This window comes from Pelophylax lessonae (assembly GCF_965119305.1).
Source record: "Pelophylax lessonae genome assembly, chromosome: 8".
Lineage (NCBI taxonomy): Eukaryota > Metazoa > Chordata > Amphibia > Anura > Ranidae > Pelophylax > Pelophylax lessonae.
Genome location: NC_138775.1, coordinates 225,495,534 through 225,513,714, shown reverse-complemented (window position 1 = coordinate 225,513,714; position 18,181 = coordinate 225,495,534). Strand labels below are relative to the sequence as shown.

Below are 18,181 nucleotides of genomic sequence, written 5' to 3'. Positions count from 1 at the left end.
CACATTTCCCTAGAAATCTCATTCTTAGGCTGGTCATACATTATACAATTTTCTTTTTCAATTTCCTCTAGATTTACCATCAACTATATAGTGAAAGGGCCTGCCTGATTGCATATGAATTGAAAATGTTTACGTTTGACCTCATATTATATGGTTTTGGTAAATCTAAAGAAAACTATAAAAGAAAATTGCATAATGTATGGCCAGCCTAACTCTCCATTTACTATTTTTATTATTATTACTGCAATTATCTTTATTCTCTAAAGGCAAATAATTAATTGGTGCAAAATAGAACAGTCTTCCACCTACACCTCTATGCGGCTTGAAAGCAATCTGCCAGGTTTGTACATGGGCAGTGACAGCTGATATTGAAAGTGTACATTTAGAAGCTTGATCCTTACTTTTCTACTTGATGAGTTGCCCACCCAGAGCAAGCATGAGCATGAGCATGTTAGGTGCTCCAACACTTTACTAGCTGCATGCTTGTTCTGGATCAGTGACTCTTCAAAAAGTGAAACAAGGAAAATTTGACGGCCCTGAAATCAAAAGCAAGTGAGCAGTGGCAGTTTCTGCATTTTTACTTGGGACAGCACTTGTTTAATGGTAGATTTAGAAGTGTATATGTTATATCCTATCAATGATGTAGACTTTCGGTAAGAGGACGGTGTCAACAATACATAATAATTGCTATAGGTTCTGTTTTTTTTTTGTTAAATGTGAATTTAAATGACATGAGCTGATGAGATCTTTGTTTTTCCTCAGACTGGCCTTGCAGCATGGAGATGGACATGTGGTGGATTACCTAACACAACCTGTCATTGACTATGTCCTGAAAAGTCAGCTTTATATCAATACATCCGGTTGACTTTGTGTGTTTCAGCATGGGGTGTAGCTATCTGCTACCTTCATCATCACAATAAAATGTGTTATTACTCACTACTCACCACAATCTCTCCACAGATCATGATATCTCTGTTACCCCACTCATTACAGCCCTACTCACCTCTCTGCCTTACTCATTCTCTTAAAGGGTACTTGTCACCGTTTTAATATGAAGGCAGCCATCTGTTTCTGGCATCAACATTTCAAAGAATGCAGCTTCCCAGTTCACTAGTACGTTGTGATATTACCATGACAGAAGGTACAAAGTGCTAAGGTGATGTCCCTGGTTCCTACTGAATATTGGTTCAGTCTACAGAATGGCTTCCATCACTGAATATGAGTGACAGATATACTTTAAGACATTCTCACTTCAAAGCCCAAGATGAGAGGGCACTCGCTGTACTAGTGAAAAAAATGCTTGGGGCAGTGTTGTTTTCTGGAGTGTTTAAACATAAAAGAGGTTGTATACCTACTCTTCTGGGGGAAGGGGGGATTTTTTGGGATATCCGTTAACCCATTGGGTGCCTTGCTCATCGTGCTACACTAAATGGGTATTTATTCATTCCCCACCTACCGGTTCGTTTATTGGTTGAGGGTGTTATTTATAAATCATGTATTATTATTTAGCAATCCGCAGTACCTCTTTTTCAACTGGGATAAAGACCTCATCCCTGTCTTCTGTCCATCTCAATTTTTAGAGGGTAGTGGTTACCAGGAACTAGGAAACATTTCTGCATCACTTACATAAGCATTGTGCCCACAGTTAGCATGCCTTCCTGTGCTTCTATTTCATGGTGTTATCATATTCTTTATTAAACTTCTATCCAGGAGGACAAGGCATGTGATTATCCACAGTCTTACAGGGAATACTTAAAAGCAAGGGTGTAGCTTTCAGAATAACTGCTTTCTAATTAAACACATGAACAATATATTTTGTCAATCAACAATTATTTAGGTAGATAGATGATGCTAGTTGTTCACTTATACATATATACTCATTGAATCAAGACATGTCAGCATGGGGCTCAGTAATGAGGGCAACACATGGCCCCTTCGTTTTAGGCATTTCTGCTTTAAAGAACATTTCCACTCAAGCTATGAATTTATTAGTGATTAATATATTTTGGGAAGAGAGGAGGGAGGTGTGGGACTTTGTATGAGGCGCACGGGGGGATTGTATCATGCACCTCCATCCCTAATTCAATGAGAATAAAAAGAGAAGTTGGGACTTTGAATGAGAGACATTGCAAGGCTGATTGGACCAAAATGAACACATTTATTAGTACATACAGATATGCCGACATGACAAAATAGTGTATAAATACAAATTAGTTTGAGAGCTGGTAAGTAATCCCCAGATCCAGATACAATACAACCAACAAGGCAAAAAATTCCGAAGAGTATAAAAGTATTGAAATACAAATCATGACATCATGAACTCTACTCGTAGAGTACTGTACTCTTCGGAATTTTTTGCCTTGTTGGTTGTATTGTATCTGGATCTGGGGATTACTTACCAGCTCTCAAACTACTTTGTATTTATACACTATTTTGTCATGTCGGCATATCTATATGTACTAATAAATGTGTTCATTTTGGTCCAATCAGCCTTGCAATGTCTCTCATTCAAAGTCCCAACTTCTCTTTTTATTCTAATATATTTTGGGAGGAGGCAAACACTAACCAAACACAGTTTAAGTTGAATTGCTTAATTTTACCAACAAGTATGTAATGGGAGGTAGAGACCGTGGGGTTGATTTACTAAAGGCAAATAGAGTATGCACTTTGCAAGTGCAGTTGCACTCATTTTCCTCAGAGCTTAGTAAATGTAGTGAAGCTCTGCTAGTTTCTACCATCCAATCATGTGATGGGAAAATTTTGTTTTTTGTTACATTCTTTGCACCTAATTGGGTATTCTTTACAAAGTGAAGCTATTCAACATTCACTAAACTCTGGGAGAAATGAGTGCAACTGAACTTGCTATTTGCATTTATTAAAATAACCCCAGTAAGTATCTGTATACCTGCACCACTGACCTGCAAGAAGTGGGATAGGGTAAAAATAAAACACAGCTACGGATGAAGCCGCTTAGTTGTACATTTATTAGGAAGCAGCAGGAGATGGGCGCCTAAAATTTCCTTGTTTTCGTCATTGGTAGCAGGAATAACCAGTGTTCATTTATAAGTGTCTAGGCTGATGTAGGTATCTAATGTTTATTATCCTACTGCTTTCATCCAAATGGGTTATTTATTATTGGAGCACCTATTACAGACCTAATAAATTTGATGCATTATCCAGTGAAAATCATACTTTGCACAGATGGCTTTAGGACGAGGTTACGTGTAAACTCGCTTTTTAATGTCTGCATAGATCCAGACCCTCACTTTATACTAACTCTTGTTGGAAGCCAGATTCTGACAGGTTAGAGCAGTAGATAAGTGGAGGTGATCATTCTTGGACCAGAGCTTTAATGATAGCAAAACTTTGAATTAGGTCCCCCATTACCTTTTCTCCAATATAAAATCAGTAGTTTTGGTCAGACATTTTTCTTTAATTCGGTATATTTTCACAGCCTTATACAATTTTGTAGAGCATCTATAATAAAATCTTAGTAGTTTTTGCTGTGATTTTAGTGGTTTTAGGTGAAGTTGATGTTGCCATCGTACCAAATTTTCTTAGTTGAAAACGATGCAAGCACTGTTATAAAAATTCAGTTGTAGCCTCAAGTACCAATAAACTAATACTAAAGGTGTATTTATAATGTTTAATAATATGTTTTATGTACAGTGGGTGCAGTCCTCCGTTGCACTACATGAGTCCCACACTGTGTTCGATCCAAACAGTTTAGGTCTTTGTCACATGATTAGAACATGCTTGAGTCTAGTATTTTTCTATGTTATGGGATGTAAAAGAAGGTTGTATATTCACTTGAAGGAGCTTGGACTTAAACTTGGAGGCTGCAATTTTCATTCTGCAAGTGCTGGTTGTCTCTTGCTTTATTAATTTGAGTCATTTAAACAGAGCAAATATGCAGATAAGGACTTCCAGGTTAACTCTGCCATTCTAGATCTGCACAACTGTTCCAGGTCAGTGGCTCAGAAAATACTGTAGCTAATGGGTGAACATAGCACAGGCAGTTAGGATTTTCAGAAGGAGATTAGCAATAGCAGCCTCCATATCTCTCTTGAGAAAGAAAAAAGTTTTTAAATGATAACTCTAGCTGGATAAATGTTTAGCAGAACCCTGTAATATAAGAGACTGAATACTTACCTCTATTTCTCTCTGCAAGAGAAATATTCACTCTTACGTAGAGGTAGCAGCACTGCTTCTATCTGACACTGCAGGGTGTGCTGGATAGCATATCCCCCATGGGCACCATAGTTCCTCCCATCTGCCACTACATCAGTACATAACTGGCAGGAGGAATCACAGCACTCAGAGAGGGACACGCAATGCAACATAACCACATATTGAATAGTAGTGGTGCTACTAGCTCTGAAGGAGGACAAAGATTTCTTCGATGGAGAGGAACATATTCAGCAACCTGTGTTACAGGGTAGAGCTGAATGGATTATTTTTGAGAAATTACAGGGTTACTTTAAGGCCAGTTGTGCTACAATGTACGTAGTATACTATGAGTTTACAAAGGGCTAATGCTGAGCATGGATCTTGGATGCCACAAACATTCATTTACTATTATGTTTCTTTTTACCCTTCAAAATGAATTTGTTGTTCTGGTATGTAAAACCACTAGCCATTGACTAGATGCAGTTTTTCATCCTAATCTTGTAGATGGAAACAGAGTTAAGGTACATAGATGACTTTAATCTCATGCTGTAGCGCTAAGATCACCCACTGGTAGTCACATCATTTGAAGCAGTTGAAGATGCAACTAAGTAGCTGGTTGCCAACAATGGGTTATATCACCCCCTAGCATTTAGGTTAATAAAAGAAATAGGGGGTTGCCAATGATGATCTGCTTCTGAAAATGCACGCTTGCTCACTTTAATGCAGACTCTCCAGCTTTAGCACTTTCTGAAACACTCACCTGGTACAAGTTTTCAATTCAAGAAAGTCAGAGTAAAGTCAGGAAATACTATATGTATCAGCTTGTTGACTCCAGCTTTTGAAGGTAAGCTCAATAACCAGGCAGCTAGCATTTTCAAAATATTTCCCTCATAACAAGTTTCCCTTAAACCTGTCTGTGGAGTTTATTGTATATCTTTTTGACTCCTGGTGTTCATGTTCAGTTGCAGAGAACCACATAAACTATACCTGATTCTATAATATCTGCTTTAAAATGCAAGAATGAACTTTTATATAAAGCTTGCTCATTGATAACCATGCTTCCATCAACCCCGTCCAATATACCATGCTACCTTAGCTTGCTGTACAGCATGTAACATTCTTATAGCAAAGATTTTATTGTATTAAATTCACATTCATCACTCTGTACATAACATAAAGGTTTTGCTACAGAAAAAAAAAAGCAATATTCAGACCTAGAAGGAAATTGAGCATTGAAGAGTTTGTTGGCTAAATCCCCCAGTGACTTATGCAGCTGTGAAGACAAGTAGTGTTGCACCAATTCAAGCTGTTCCTCTAACCACTCTGTAGAGATGTAGCTTTTTAAGAAAAAAATAAACTACATGGCTTATAAAACAAAAAAAAACAAGTTATCTTGATAACAATAATGTCTATTTTTCAAGTCCTATAGATCATATGGTGGGCAGAAGACACAAACAATGAAAACCGAACAAATACAGATTGTGTTATCAAAGTTTTTTTCTGGGCTGATACCTTATATAGACATTGTGCCAGGTCTCCATTTTTCTAGGTGCTAATATTATCAAACAGGCATGAAAGTACTTTTTGCCTATACAAATATAACCTTTCCAGTCATACTGATAGGTTGCATTATAGTGAACAGTATTCATTGCTCAAAGAGTAAGCAACACTTTTAAGTAAACCTGTCATAAATGTGGGCAATTCAAGCTGATAAAGAGATATAGGCAATTAAAATAATATGCAAATTTTAACCTTTTTCCTGTTAAAGCTAATCTTGGCCACACCCCTGTCATCTGGATGTTGTATTAAAGAAGAAATAGTGGTGCTTGGAGGAAACTTGCATATTTAGTTGCCTACATCTTTGAATCTAATAATTGTTTTGACATGCGTTTTCACAGCAGTTAAAGAGACACAATCACTTTTCCTATTCAGTGTCTCCTGATAGCCCACCCTCAGTAAAGTATATTCACCCATCCTTGCTCCCTCGCCGAATATCCCTGTTAGAGTCTTCACTCCGTTGCTATACCAAAGCAGGGTACGGGAAGCAATATGACCTCCCTGTGTATTCAGGTGGCCAATCACCAGCCCTAAACACTGTCACATTGTTCCATCCACCTGACACACCATCTGACACTGGGGTTTACTTGATGGATTCCTGCAGAAGGTAGTCATGGCGGTAGTCAGAATTGATGAGTATACCTTGTTGTGGTGCTATCAGGAGACACCATTATTTTCCCCTGAATGGGCAGGTTACAGTCTCCTTTTAATGCATTTTCAACATTTAATCAATAAATAGTTAATTGATCTGAAACCCTATTATTAATTTTAGTTAAAACCAGTCTATATAATGTAATATTTTTGGCCCACTTTTAGAAGACAACCGTAGGACTAGCAATTTCTAAGCGCATTATAAAGAAGCATCTGTTAAACATCAGAAGAAACCAGCTAGTGTTAAGAGATGACATAACATCAAACACGTAACAATGTTAATATAACATAATGCTGGGTCTTTGCTGATCAGGAGGGGGTTGAGTAAACCATTCCTAGACTAGTGTATTGGGTTTTATTCATTCTGTTGTTGCTGTTTTACCAATAAAGATTTTGCTTTGCTAGAAAATGGCTGTGTCAGGCATGAATGTCACCAGAAAATAAAATAGTAATGTTCAATGATATATTTATTAATAAATAAATACAAAAGGTACAAAGACAAAATATGGTACAGTTTTTAAGACAGATAAATTTCATGGTTCTATTTAGCACCCGTCAGCCGTGAGTCCGATTACAAGTCCAAATGAGATCTTTTTTTCACATACATCATGCAGATCTTATGCACGGCACAAGTAAAAGTGAATAGTTATTGGCTTTGTGGAGTCTATTCTGTCCTTTTTGGTTTCAGGGTCTTTCAATAGGTGCTGTATTGTAGCACCCTGGTGGAAGGCTGTTGTTGATATCCCTCAGGTTTTGGATGTCAATCATTGTTTGCTGAATCTCTTTATCCAGACTTAGAATCCTCTGTTTTTGAACTTTAAATGACAACTCCAGCTCTTGTAAAGCTGGCCTGAGGCGCTGAGTGACCTGTTTGCGAGCCGTCTCCATGCTGCTCCCTAGAGCTTGTAACGCCTCTTCATTTCCTTCAATGGGTTGGTCTGCATAGAACACAGTGACAGTTCAGTCATACAGTTGAAGCATTCTAACATTTGCTAGTAAAAAGGTACACAGTCAAAAAAAAGATAAAAGATGATGGCTTGTGTAGGTATGTTTTATATTAGTGTAAGGGGTAAAGCAGAACTAAACCCACCAATTTCAGTTTCTGAGAAGAAAGCTAGAAACGTTTAAAAATTGATATTTAATGCCTAAGACCCCATTCACACTAGCGCGACTTGTCAGGCGACTTGGTCGCCTGACAAGTCGCGGTGGGTCACCCGCCATTGATTAGTACAGGACCCGTTCTAATAGGAGCGACACAAGTCGCTCCGACTTAGAAAAAGGGTCCTGTACTACTTTGGGGCGACCTGGAGGCGACTTGCATTGACTTCAATGATATGAAGTCCCTTCAAGTCGCGCCGAGGTCGCGCCAGCAAGTCGTGTCGCGCCAGTGTGAATGGCGCTTAATCAAACCTACCAATGTTGTCACTGCAGCAGGATTTATTTACATTCTGCCTGCTAAAGCATGTGCAGCGTATGCTACATTAAAGGCACGCCTTTAGGGATAACTGTCACTGTTGCCTGTGTGGTTATGTCAAGCCTTCAAATGGCTAGTGTTATAGCTAATCATGTATGCTGCACCATAGCAACTGCAAATTTAATAAAGGTTAAGATGGCACCATCTTGGGCAAGATAGGAGGTTTAATTCCATTTTAAAGCGGAACCAAAGCCATTGATTCAACTGTTTTGCAAAATACGGGATGAATATTGGCCGGTACCTGCCAATTCAACAGGAACCGACCAACATTCAGTCAGTGTGTACAGCTGCCCTCCCACGGAAGCCATGCTAACAACCGTTTTTTGTCAAAGGGACATGCTGGAAAACCAGCATCCGATCAGCACTGGTAGCCAATGGGCAATGTTCTGGCGGGGGGGGGGGGGGGGTAGTCCCCATGTCAGAACACAAAGGCAGAGCGGAAGAGATTGCTGTACTAACTAATCTAATGGCAATCTGTCAGTTTATTTTGTTTAGCTGGCTGGGTTGAATGAAATAAACTTTATGTGTGTACCCAGCCTTTCGTTCAAGGCATGCCATGAATGATAACTGTCATAGTTGCTCTTGCTCTATGTCGAGCCATTAAATAGCTGATATAATAACTGCTCACATGTACAGCACTATGGCAACCTTGGGATGAAACATAGGCTAAGATGGCAGCTTCCTTGGCTGTAAGGATAGAAGGGTTTAGTTTCGCTTTAAGAGAAAACTCCAGTTAAAGAATATCTAAAAAGTTTTGAAAAGACTGGAGAAGGCTTAGGTCTGTATACCTGCTGAGGAGATTTTACCTGCCTACTGACATGACAGCAGTCTCTAGGACAAAAAGTGATGAAAAATCAAAAATTTTACAGTAGTCAGCAGTACAGGAGGGAAACTTCCAATGGAGACACCTATTCCAGTGACAGCCAAGAGAAGTTTTCTCCTTCATTTAAAAGAAAGGTTGAAGCTGTAAACAGGGCCTTTATCATCTCATAGATATTAGTGTGTTTAGAAGAATTTCCAGATCTGTATATAAAGTACAATAGGATCGTTCCAACATTTTTGGGAAATACGACTAAAACATTTTGCCATCTTCAACAAATCTTTACATTTATCCAGGAAATATTGTTCCTGTGTAGGTTTTTATTCTAGTGCAGACATATGTGAAATCTCTCCGTGCTGTGACAGAGAAGACATGTGAACTATGTATTTAATGTGTGCAGAAAAAATATGTACAGTATGTATGTATATAGAAGAAGATGGTAGAACTTGAGATAAGACAATGTTGTGACCATTAAACACTCAGCCATAAGCCACAGCTGGAGGCATGATCCATCCATGTAACCTCAGCTAAGCTTACATCTGCGATCTATAAATGATGTCACTTATGGTGGTAATGGATGCAAAGATTCTGCCTGTGTTGAACACCTAATAGGTCTGTAATTCAATCAGTGCATTATAATACAAGAACTAGCACCCTGTGTGAATCGATTATGCCAGATGCTTACCTAATAAGCCGAGAACACGATCAAGGGCGTTCAGTGTAGCTGTGACAGCATTAAGGGTATCACCGGCATGAGATTCAGCTTCTGATGCACTATCAACAATCTGAAGGCAGAAAGCAGGCATGTAAATTACAGGATAAGGAGCATTTTAGGACTCTTCTCCAATGCACGTAAACATTATTGAGCTGATATATAAGTCAAGGCATGTAGTGAGTAATCATAATGCAACCAGGTATATTTCAGAAATGGTCTCCTAGTTGGTCTTGCTACCTCTAAACCGATATCTGATTGGTTGCCCTGTTTTATAAACACAGGTTGTACAATGAATACATTCCAGAAATTTCAAGCAACATATGAGACACCGTTGGCTCACAAAGTATAGGATACGTTGGTCAGAGACATAGCAGAAGCTGGATGCTCAAAGATTACCTAAAGGGAAACTCAACTTTTGTGGGGAAAAAAAAATAGCATATGCAATTGGTGTACAAGCCATGATGTAATTTAATATGTAAGTTTATCTTTTTAGAAAAAATGAAAATGTGAACAAACACTGTCCACCCATCCCCCCCCCCCCCCCCCCCCCAGTCTTTGACTTCCATCAGTGATGAGCTATCAGTGTCCATCCAGCCAGTGTAGCACTCCAGGGATTTGAAATCCCTGCTCTTCTCCCTTTACTTTCTGCAGCGGTTCCAGGACAGATCAGAAGAATTCTGATTGGTCAGTGCTGACACAGAGCATCCCTCCATCCCAGAAGTGCTGCAGAAAGAAGAGTGGGGATTTCAATCCCCGGGTAGCTGCACCAGCTGCATGGGCACTGACAACTCATCACCTACGAAGGTAAGTACAGCAGGGACTGGGAGGAGGGTTGGGGAGGAGGGACAGTGTTAGTTCACCTTTTCATATTTTCTGAATAGGTAAACTAAACCCTTTAATTCTTTATTTGTTACCATGCGTACAGTACAGGAGAGGTAAAGACCACTTATTCAAAAGGCATTACATCATTATCATAGCCTCAGTGGAGACAAAAAGTGGAAAAAGTGACTAATGAAGATAAATGAATATAAATTTTGTATCACATTAAGGTAAGGTATTCCAATATAAACCATTCTTTGTACAGGAGTAGACATTTGAAAGTAGGCTAAGGCCTAAGCGCTGGAAATCTCTTCAACTGTATTGTGTGGGTTTACCATTATGAATAAAACAAAAGGATAAAGATAAGGAGGGGAAGAATATGGGGATGTTGCATACAGCAAAGTGATTTGGGAGGGTCCTAGGATTTGTCACCAGGTTGACTAAATAGTTTCTCTATTAGTGAGGGAAGAGAGGAGATGTAATGGGCAGAGATAACGATCTATTGGACCAGTCCTCAGGGGCTATGAAAGAAGAGAAAAAAAAGTTGGGGAGGGAGGGGATGAGGAAAGGCCATGCTAGAAGGCCCCTTAACTAATGCCAGTAAAACCAGGTCTTATTAAACACATCCAATCTATTATAATGTTTGATTTAGGTGGAAGATGAGTTATTTCATGTGCCACATCCCAGTAGATTAATAATAAACTCTAAGGTAGTACGGAACTTTCATGGTGCTAGAATACTGGTTCCTAATAATAATCCCAATAAAAGAATAGTTACATACACATATTCAGTAACAAAGTTTACCAACAACTTTTATTTAAAATCATAGTTAAAAACACATAACCATATCATGGTCTTGTTTTCCAGAAAATAGTTGGGTCAACCTTTTTCATGTTACAGTGATGTTACATTCTCAACATGTTTCACCGTGTATGTGGATTCATCAGGAGTTACCGTATCATAAAGACTATCCAAGAAATACCTCAAACTTTTTTCAAAGGAAACCACTAGCTTCTATATATTTAGATGTTTAAGCCCATGAGGTAAAGAAATGAGTAAATGGGCATGATGGTGACCAGAGGGGGAATAGAAGGTCCTGGAAAAAAGATCATATATATGGAAAATTATCAGAGGGCGCCACACATATGTAGCACTCTCCTAGGTAGGTGCTAGTGAGAGAGAATCGTTTTTGGCTCTGGCTGCCAGCAGGCAAATCTACATTGCTTTCTGCTTACCAGAGAGCAGGATCTGTGAGTTAGGTCTGCTCATAGTGCTCAGTGTGTGATTCATCTGGTCTAGGGAGTGTTTCACACTGGTCCAATAGGGAGGCATATTGGAAAGTGGAGGAAATCTGACCAATGGATACGTAGGCTTTGATACAGCCCCAGTGATTGGCACAGACTGATTGTCTCGGTGCATTGTGGGGTGTGGTATAAAAGCCAGGAGCACATGTGCTGCGGGGTCTTTGGCTGGAGAGCAGAGTCCCGGAGAAAGGAGCTGAACCCAGAGGTCCATGAGAGCTGACTGAAGGGGGTAGAGACACTGGAGACCCTCAAAACACAGTATCGTGAGTACAGGGGATCATGTCTAGAGGCCTGACCAGGGGGGGGCATCCCGTTGTAGGATAGTCAGAGGATGGATGTCAGCAGGTGGAGTGAAAGGGGGTACTAGGTGTGTATCCCGAAGATAATTTATCCTAACAAGTCATCTGCAATAGAGACTTATTCCTGAATTCATCTAAGTGGCAAGGTGAATCTGCAGCCTGGCTGCATCCTCAGACAGGAGTCTTGTGAATAGTTCCAGTTGGAGTATCCCACTCTTCCCTTCTCCCATCCCTAATTTAAATAAACCACAAAAACAACTACATCCCCTCCTCAGACTGTTCATTGACTGAGCCAGAGAGTAAAGAGTTATTGTGCATGCTGCCGTTGCTAACGGTAACCCAGGGGGATCCCAAGGTGAATACTCCAGTGGTCTTCAAGGGGGCAGTGCTACACATAGAAATCTTGCCTTTGTGAGAGATTTGTAAAATTGATAAGTACAGGCAAAATTAATGGCGTCCTCGTGACTTTAGGCATTTTTCCATCGTATGAAGGACCATGTGTCACTCATTTCAACAAAAATGGAGATTCCCATAAGCCGTTGTATAGGACTTCATCATATGTTTAGTTTTAGTAAAATTAAATTTGCCGTTCTAGAACACATCTCCACACAAGAGAGAGAAGGTAAAATTGATAAACTCCTAATACAATATGAATCCAAATGGATTTATACATTGAATGCTACTTAACTTTGATTTTAATGACTTTTTTTTATAAAAACTGTTGATAAACGTTCTTACCGAATATGTGTATGTAATTGTGTTATTCCAGCACCTTCAAAGTCCCGTACTACCTTAACGTTTATTATACATTCAATCTATTCTTTTGAGTATGTGTCAGATCAGGTTAAATACTTCTAATGAGATGCAAACACTGCAGCTTTCCTCATTAGAACCCTGAGAATGCACCGGCTAGTTATAATGAAACAGTCATTCTCATTCAGAATCCGTCAAAAAAGGAAATGGTGAAACAAACTGCTATTTCTTCAGGGCAACATATTGAAGAAATCTACTACAAAGCTTGCTAAAATCTCTGCAATGTACATTGATTACACAGACAGAATGGCTTTTTTCCTAAATATGTGCAGTTACTCTTTAATGCGCAAATGACCCTAAAACAAAAATGTATTATATTGTAGCGTACCAATTCTTAGAAGTGGTGGCTGCATTCGTTTTCTTTTTGTTTTTTAAAAGAAAGTTTTTTTTGTTTTAATTTCCTTTATTTATATGTGGTGATCCTGTCAATAAGTCTGTTATTTGTCAACTTCCTTTACCAGACCATGCTGTCCAGTGGCAGTTAGAGGGTTGAGATAAAACATCTTACACTGACAAGGGTGCTTACTATGGTCAGTTTTTATTTAATTATGTAAAACAAAAAAAATGTTGCTATAAAGACTTAAAAAATTTTGGCGAGAGTTTGACTTTAATTTGTTAGTCAAGTCCATCTAAATCAACTAGTGCATATAACACAACCCTCTCCCCAGATAGACAATGCTGCTGTGCAAAGGTGTCTACATTGCTTCTCCTCTATCCAGATTGGAGACACCCTAAGACAGGAAGCATGTTACTGGTCACCAGGTAAAAATAAAGGAAAAAAGTTAAAAAAAATAAAACTGCTGAAGTCACCACATTTAAGGATGGGTAAGCTGCAATATATTGTATATTTTTGTGTTTGGGTTTGACCCGCTTTGATACCGCTTTAAGGACTTTTATTGCCTATAGACACATGTTTCTTACCAACTGTGTAGCTGCACTGTCTTCTGCTGCTTTCTTTGCTTTCTCGTCCAGTTCTCCAGCTGTGTTTCTAGCCATTTTCTGCAGTTCGGCAAACTCATTCTCCAGTGTCAAGGCCAGTTGAGCTGAACGGTTTGCATCTTGGCTCATTCGCAGCATGTCCTGGGAAGCACAGTACAAGGAGTTAACCAGCTATTAAGGTCCAAGGGTTGTGTCCAAAAGACAGACAGAAACACAGACAGACCACAAAAAACTGTGAATGTGCTGCAATGGGAAACCTGCAAACCTGATGCAGGTCAGTGACTCAGAAAGTAATCACACCATTGGATCAGCATTAAAGCCAAACTATTTGCATTTTTTGAAGGAGAGAACAGTAATGGCAGTTTGGATCAAACGTTGAGCGGTTAGAATCCATGCCAGGTTTTTATTGCTGTGTTTGTCTTTATTAAGGCCATTTGCACTTTATGTTTTTGTCCTGGTGACCAGAGCAGTGGCGTAGCGTGGGTTGTCAGCACCCGGGGCAAGGCAAGTAATTTGCGCCCCCTAACCCGCAGGATTTTAGCACTCGAGTCTCTTCCACTAGATTAGTTAAAGAAACCCTTACCCCGTAAGCACATGTATTGTTTGTTATGAAAATACTGATGTAATTAAAGTAAAATGCATCTAAATACAAGTTTGAATGACCAACGCCTCCTTTCAATGCAGAGAGACCAGCGTGCCCCCCTTCAATACAGAGAGACCAGCGTGCCCCCTTTCAATGCAGAGAGACCAGCGTGCCCCCTTTCAATGCAGAGAGACCAGCGTGCCCCCCTTCAATGCAGAGAGACCAGCGTGCCCCCTTTCAATGCAGAGAGATCATCGTGCCCCCTTTCAATGCAGAGAGACCAGCGTGCCCCCCTTCAATGCAGAGAGATCATCGTTCCCACTTTCAATGCAGAGAGACCAGCGTGCCCCCCTTCAATGCAGAGAGACCAGCGTGCCCCCCTTCAATGCAGAGAGACCAGCGTGCCCCATTTCATTGCAGAGAGACTTACCTGCAGTGGCGGCTTCTCCTCAGTTCCCCACATCTTCTCGAGTCCTCCTCGTCTCCTCGAGTCCTCCCGCCTCCTCCTCGGCCAATGGCATGAGTTTGCCTTTCAGCCAATCAGGAAGAGGGTCTCAGACCTGCTTCCTGATTGGCCAGGAGGAGGATCCGTGTGACAATAGCGAATTTTAATTCGCTATTGTCACACAATGGGTGGGTTCGGGGCGTACGTCAGAGTCAGACAGACAGAGTGACACTGTGGATGCGCCCCCCCAGATGTTGCGCCCGGTGCGGCTTGCCCCCCCTGCACCCCCCACGCTACGCCACTGGACCAGAGCCACTATGACTGAAAGTAAAAGGAAAATCCAAAAGGTTGAGATGTCCACAACACAGGAATAGAGGGGAAATAATCCAATGAGGATACTTTGTTCCAATCAAAACACTTTACGGTAATATTGTAAGAAAACTTGCTATAATGCAAAATTTTATATATAACAAGAGACAGACATATTTGCTTATTATATACTAAGGCTCTTTTTCCTGCTTTGCAGTGATATATGATGACTATGCTATACAGAGCGAGTAAATGCACTGAGCCATTCTAGTGGCGAATTCTAAAATTACTATAATTTAAAAAAAAACTACGTGTGTAAAAATTTTAACATTTTTTAAAAATGTACTCTAAAAGGTAAACATTGTAATAATAACTGAAACATATACTCATTATTTATAAACTATACAGTATTTTCTATTTTCTTTAACTTGTGGCTTAGTTAGGGAGTGCAAGCGGCTCATAATGGAAGGATCGGATCCATCACAACTTCTCAGCCTGAACCTCACAACAAGCTGTCAAATCTGAACAGAATTTGGAAATGTATGGAAACCATAACTTCACCATGCCAAAATGTATACTTCATTTTAGGTAGATACTGGCAGGTTCAAACACTTTCAGACTACATATGTATTTGGGAACCCCCAGCAATATCTTTTTACACGGTCTTCTACCTAGACCCTCTAGTTGTGGCCATCACAATATTTCCCAAACTTCCATGACAGACTTTGCATTGTGCACTTTGCAACAGAAGAGGTGCTCCATGGCACTCATAGTAAAGTCAATATAGCTGGATCTCTAGTGTGAAGGTCCAATATGCTATAAAAAGCTGGAGGATGATTCAGCCCAGCATCTAAAACCCATATTAAATACTGGTGCTGTGAGGAATAACCTTCAATGAGATCATTTTAGCAGGCCTGTGGCAGATTTTGTATGCGTTAACAATTTTCAGACTTCAGGAAGCTTTATCATTCTTGGCAATCAGAACACTTACCTGTTGTATTGTAGTTGTGATACTCTGAGCTTCTTCAGAATTCTCTACAGCCATATCAGCATCCTTCTCTGCACCCATGAGTGCTGTACTTGCTCTTTCGGTGGTACTTGTGGCTCCCAGTACACGTAGCTGGATCTCGGGGAGGAGCCTCATCGCCTCTTCTGCTGCTCTGCGTCGATCTCCCACCTGGTTTCCAGACCCTACATTTTAGAAATATAGTTATTAGCAAAGGTGGAGCTTGGTTTCTTTAAACCTAATGTAAAACCTAAACCAGGGTACCCTTCACATGTCCCCTCCAGTACCCAAAATGCCACACAAACTCTAAACACTATGTAGAAAGTATACGTCCTCGTACCTAGACAGCTAATAAATACATTAATGTGTTAAGCCGTACAACTAACACTTGAACTCCAGAAGGGACTGACTAAAGTAAGCAAAAAAAAATATAAGAGTATATGAAAGTATAACTAAAGAAAGCAAAACATTTTAGTTTTGGATAGAGTCAAGAGGGATTAGAACACCTGTCAGGTTTTATTGCCATCTGTACCCCTGTTAGGGAGATTCACCCTCTCAAACTTTCCTGTTTACATATATCAATAAAAGTGAAAGTAAAAGAAAATCTTGAATTTTCAATTGTCCCCAAACAAAGGAATAAAGGTGAAATCTTCCAATGGTGGCACTAGTTCTGGTGACCTGGGAATTCCTTTAATTTGCAGGGATTTTCAATTAACTTTTTGACTATGGGACAGGAAGTAAAGGGAAATCTCTGTAATAGGATACAGAATGAAAAAAAAAAAACCTGACAGGGATTAATTTATAACCCTACCTTGCTCTATCCAAATGGAAAATAAAATTTTGCCTATAGTTCTACTTAAAGCATAAACATTCGTGTGCCAAAGCAACAGCTCAAGAAGCCCTTCTCTAAAGGTGCCATCCCTTATTATATTATATGGCACCAACACGCAGCTGTTTACAGTATTATATACTATATCATACCCAAATAGAGGAAACACTAGGAATGGAAACTCTGCCAAAAACACCTTACAGTGTAGAAATTGGCCTATGATAGAACGAACAAGTACTCTGAATAAGTCTTACAAATATTCTGTAGTATTTTTGCTAAAACTGTTAGACAATTGAAACCATACCCACCCTTCAGGCTACTGAGCATCCCCTCGATCTCATAGTATGTGGCGTTCCCCGACAGCATGGCCTGATTGGCTTTAGTCTTTGCAGCATTTGCCCGTGACAACAGCTGATCCCCCACCTGCAAGACAATAGATGACATCAAGACATCACATACTACTTATTATCAGTATTTCCACGCTCATGAATATTCAAGCCATTACATCTGTCTGAAACAGCTTTTCTCTTATAATAACTTATTATGAAATATAAAGGACTCTTTTTCTCTAATTTAACAGATTATTATTAGTTAGATCATACATGCCCCCAAAAAATTATTTTCGAACAAAACTAAGAAAGCGTCTTTAAATAACAAGGAAAATATTTAAAGATTATTATACTATTATAATATATACACTATATATATATATATATATGTGTGTATATACAGTATATATATATATATATATATATATATATATATATATATATATATACTGTATATATATATATTTTTTTTTTTATTATACATTTTAATTAAATAAAGATAATATAATTAATAATATAATATATAAATAATATATTAAAAAGAAAACCAGTAATTCTAATGTGATTTTCACAACCACCACTAAAATTGACATTCTGGCACTCTATATTGCACACCTCGCTAATGGGATGTGAGGGAAGACTACTATGTGTCAGATTTGGTTTGCTTTAATAAAACAGCAAAGCAAAATGATTGTGTACAAAGCATGAATACCCAAAGCAGCCAATCAGACTTTATACAGTATATGTATATTTCCATGTGAAGTATGGTGACTTCACATCAAAGACAGAGGAATCTTGGTGTCCAGATATTTGTATTATTAAAAAAAACGTCCAATTATATATGAAATATGTCATGTAGTCAGATCAGGTCCAGAAACTAGACAGGCTGTTGTAGGGAAGATAATCTCCGGATTGGTGTGGTTTATTACTCTCAGTCTTACCCTCGCCACACACATCAGGTTTTTAGATCTGATTTAAATTTTCAATTGAATTTGCAAATACTTTCTTCCAACAGTTGTGTGTGTATTATAATTGTCTCTAGGTAAACCAGATTACAATTGGATAGTACAAATTAAATTGAGATTAAATCTAAAAAAGCCTAAATATCAGTAAAAAATT

General features: G+C 39.1%; 2 protein-coding genes across 2 annotated transcripts in view; one reads left to right on the top strand and one right to left on the bottom strand.

Annotated features, from left to right (window-relative positions):
- NMNAT2 (nicotinamide nucleotide adenylyltransferase 2) overlaps positions 1-1,140 on the top strand; it is a 116,290-nt gene extending 115,150 nt beyond the window's left edge. The window contains exon 11 of the mRNA XM_082264748.1: positions 763-1,140. Within this exon, the coding sequence (XP_082120874.1) occupies positions 763-865 (103 nt within the window). The 3' untranslated portion in view covers positions 866-1,140. The remainder of the gene's footprint in view (positions 1-762) is intronic.
- A 5,332-nt stretch (positions 1,141-6,472) lies between these two features.
- LAMC2 (laminin subunit gamma 2) overlaps positions 6,473-18,181 on the bottom strand; it is a 63,087-nt gene continuing 51,378 nt past the window's right edge. The window contains exons 19-23 of the mRNA XM_082266582.1: positions 17,042-17,156; positions 15,890-16,089; positions 13,544-13,702; positions 9,358-9,457; positions 6,473-7,316 (exon numbers count right to left, since the gene is read on the bottom strand). Coding sequence (XP_082122708.1) covers positions 7,063-7,316; positions 9,358-9,457; positions 13,544-13,702; positions 15,890-16,089; positions 17,042-17,156 — 828 coding nt within the window. The 3' untranslated portion in view covers positions 6,473-7,062. The remainder of the gene's footprint in view (positions 7,317-9,357; positions 9,458-13,543; positions 13,703-15,889; positions 16,090-17,041; positions 17,157-18,181) is intronic.